The sequence below is a fragment of the Pterocles gutturalis genome, unplaced genomic scaffold (genome assembly GCF_000699245.1).
Source record: "Pterocles gutturalis isolate BGI_N339 unplaced genomic scaffold, ASM69924v1 scaffold3443, whole genome shotgun sequence".
NCBI lineage: Eukaryota > Metazoa > Chordata > Aves > Pterocliformes > Pteroclidae > Pterocles > Pterocles gutturalis.
This window is the reverse complement of record NW_010117782.1, coordinates 59,940-62,648: the sequence shown is the minus strand read 5'-3', so window position 1 is coordinate 62,648 and position 2,709 is coordinate 59,940. Positions and strand designations below refer to the sequence as shown.

The following is a 2,709-nucleotide window of genomic DNA, read 5'->3' as shown; positions in this document are numbered from 1 at the left end:
GGTCACCCATGCTTTTAGATGCATGGCCACGTCAGCGTTTCCCAGGCGTGCTCCCGGTGGACTTACCGTTATTCCCTTATCCTGCGGCTCCTGGGATGGGGACGCTGGGAATAACCTCTCCAGCTCGTTCATATCCAGCTGCTTCCCATTCAGGTCCCGCTCGTCCCTGTCCCTGCGAGCGACCCCGTTCAGGATGTGGCCTGCGGCGCTCCGCTGGCTCCTGGGGATCTGCGGGGTTGACAGTTGCTCCTGGACATTTTTGCACATCAGCAGCCTGAAAAATCAAGAGATGGAGCCGGAGGGTGAGCAAAGGGGTTGCCTCCATCCCCTTCCTTCCCCCAAGCCCGAGTCTGCCTTATCCCTGTGCTATGCTCCTTAAAGCCCTCCTATAAAATCACATCTCTTCCCTTGCTGTGGAAGGGCTTTTGCTTTATGGGGAGGGTCAGGGCTTGCCATAGCGATGCTCCCAGGAAGGACCAGGTCCCTCAATGGGGACTGGGGCTGCCAGGATCTCTCATGGAGAAGCCCACTGGGTCTGCAGCCCTGGGAAGGGGACGGCGTTCCCAGGAGCCAGGCTGCACAGTCACACACCACGGGATGCCTGTCCTGTGTGTGGGAAACATCCCATCATCACACTGGGTGTGTGAGACCCCACAGGGATACCCACGCAGCCTTAGGGACCACCGCTCCTCGTGAGCAGCGGCGCGAGCAGCCCCTACCTTCCCCGGTACCCGAACATGAGGAAGAGGACGCAGAAGATGATGCACGTGATGCCGATGTGGATCCCAATGATGATGCCAGTCATGGAGGTTTTGTTGTTCTGCTCCTCCTTCATGCAGTCGCAAGGGGGGTTCAGCACTGGCAGAAGAAAGGGGAAGAGGGGGTCAGTGGTGCTGTTTTCCTATTGCTCCTCCAGCTTTTGGGGAGACTGGAGCTAAAGCTGGAGCCTGGGCGGTGCTGGGAGCCGTGTACGGGGAAGAGGAAGGTGAGGTGGGAGTCTGGGGGGGTCACTGCCTGCCCCCCTGCTCCTGGCACCCCAGGAAGGCAGTCACAGCAAGCACAGGACTGGGAGAGCCAGCCCCCTTACCCAGGCTGCCGTTATTATACACAATTAATGAACAAAAAAGATTTTTTCCAAAACCCTGTGTCAGAGGTGGGAGGTGAGAGGCGGCGACCACACCAGTGCAGGCTGAGACCTGCTGGAAAGCTCGGAAAAAGCACAGACGGAGGAGTAATAACTGTCTCTTGAAGATTCCCACTGGAAGGCTTAAAAGGCTTCCAAGAGCAGCAGGATGCTTTTCACACATAGCTGGCTATGAAGAGTGTGATCAGTTAGATTCCCTCTAGACATCTCCCCTTTTTCTGCCACGTAATGCAGCGCTCATGCTCTGCAGCCACACTCTCCAAAGCCATGCGTCCTCCCTTCCCAGCACCAGCGAAGCTCAAAATATCCAGGAGAGCTCCAGGAGAGCGGAGATGCGTGGTGCACCACATCTCCCTCCAGGATGGCAGTTCTTAGCTTGTGCATGGGGGTTTTGTTCATTTTCACGACCTCACCTCTGGCTCGAGCTTAGGGGACAAAACTGGCAACGAGAGGAACATTTGGTTTGTCTTCTCCTTAGTGAAAGAGCCACCAGGTTGAGCTGTGCTGCAAAGAGGTGTGGGCTTGCTAACGGTAACGATGGCCAACGGGGACGGTGCGAGGCACGTGGCAGGGAAGCCACCCTTGCCAGCACCAGGTGGTCCCAGCCCTGCAGAGCTTTGCTTCATCAGTATTTGTGATGCTGAAAATAAATAAGATGGGGAATACAGGTGTCTGGGGGATGTCTGGGTGAGGTCTCACCACCTTCCTGTGAAGAAGATGTCCTGTCTCACCTGTCCTCTCCACCGTTTCCCTCAAGGACACGAAGCGGACGGTTGAATTTCCATCCCCATGCTGGTTATAGGCGAGGAGCTTGACTTCATACACCATGGATGCATCTGTTTGGATGGAGACACCAGAAGAGCGTTTCAGGTTTAATCATTAGCGTTATCTCCCCGAGTGATGCTTATTTAGGAAACGCACATCTTCCCAAACACAAGATGCTGCAAACAAGTACCTGTGACTGGGAAATCACCCCAAAAACCTGAGGGAGAGCTGCAGCATCTCCCATTTAATGGCTGCGCAACCCTCTGAGCTCTCCCCTGATCACAACAGGCTCTCCCAGGGCCAGGAGGGGACACGGATGAAGCTGTCACCGTACTCACCCAGGTGGGTAATGTTGTACGCTGTCACGTTGCTGGGCAGTAGCACCGGACCCGTGTACTGGGAGAGGTGGACCTTGCGGTAATAGAGCTTGAAGCCTTCATGCTGGCCCAGTTTGCTGGAGGGCTCCCACGTCGCCTGGATGGCGGTGCTGTTAATGACTTTAATGAGGAGGGATGGCATAGCTGGGACTGAAACAGAGAGAAGAAGGCAGTGGGTCACACGTGCTTTTTTCAGTTGGCACAATGAGAAATTCCCCAGCAGCCTTTCCCTGCGGTCACAGCGCCAAAAGACGTGCTGGAGGAGATGGAAAAAAATCAGATCAGACCAGATCCTGGCTTAACAGCTTTGAACTTCTCCAGGGAGCTGGAGGAGTTTCCAAGGGTTTCCTCTGCTCAGTTCAGCAAGCAAAGAGGCAACTTTGACACTCACGCTGCAACCTGATGCTCAGCACCCCTCGGGTC

The 2,709-nt window shown here is 55.4% G+C and overlaps 1 protein-coding gene across 1 annotated transcript in view; it reads right to left on the bottom strand.

Annotated features, from left to right (window-relative positions):
• Positions 1-6: 6 nt before the first annotated feature.
• Positions 7-2,709, bottom strand: part of IGDCC3 (immunoglobulin superfamily, DCC subclass, member 3) — a gene marked incomplete at its 3' end in the record, with an annotated part of 40,530 nt that continues 37,827 nt past the window's right edge. The window contains exons 9-12 of the mRNA XM_010075906.1: positions 2,248-2,436; positions 1,876-1,980; positions 720-858; positions 7-274 (exon numbers count right to left, since the gene is read on the bottom strand). Of these exons, the coding sequence (XP_010074208.1) occupies positions 7-274; positions 720-858; positions 1,876-1,980; positions 2,248-2,436 (701 nt within the window). The remainder of the gene's footprint in view (positions 275-719; positions 859-1,875; positions 1,981-2,247; positions 2,437-2,709) is intronic.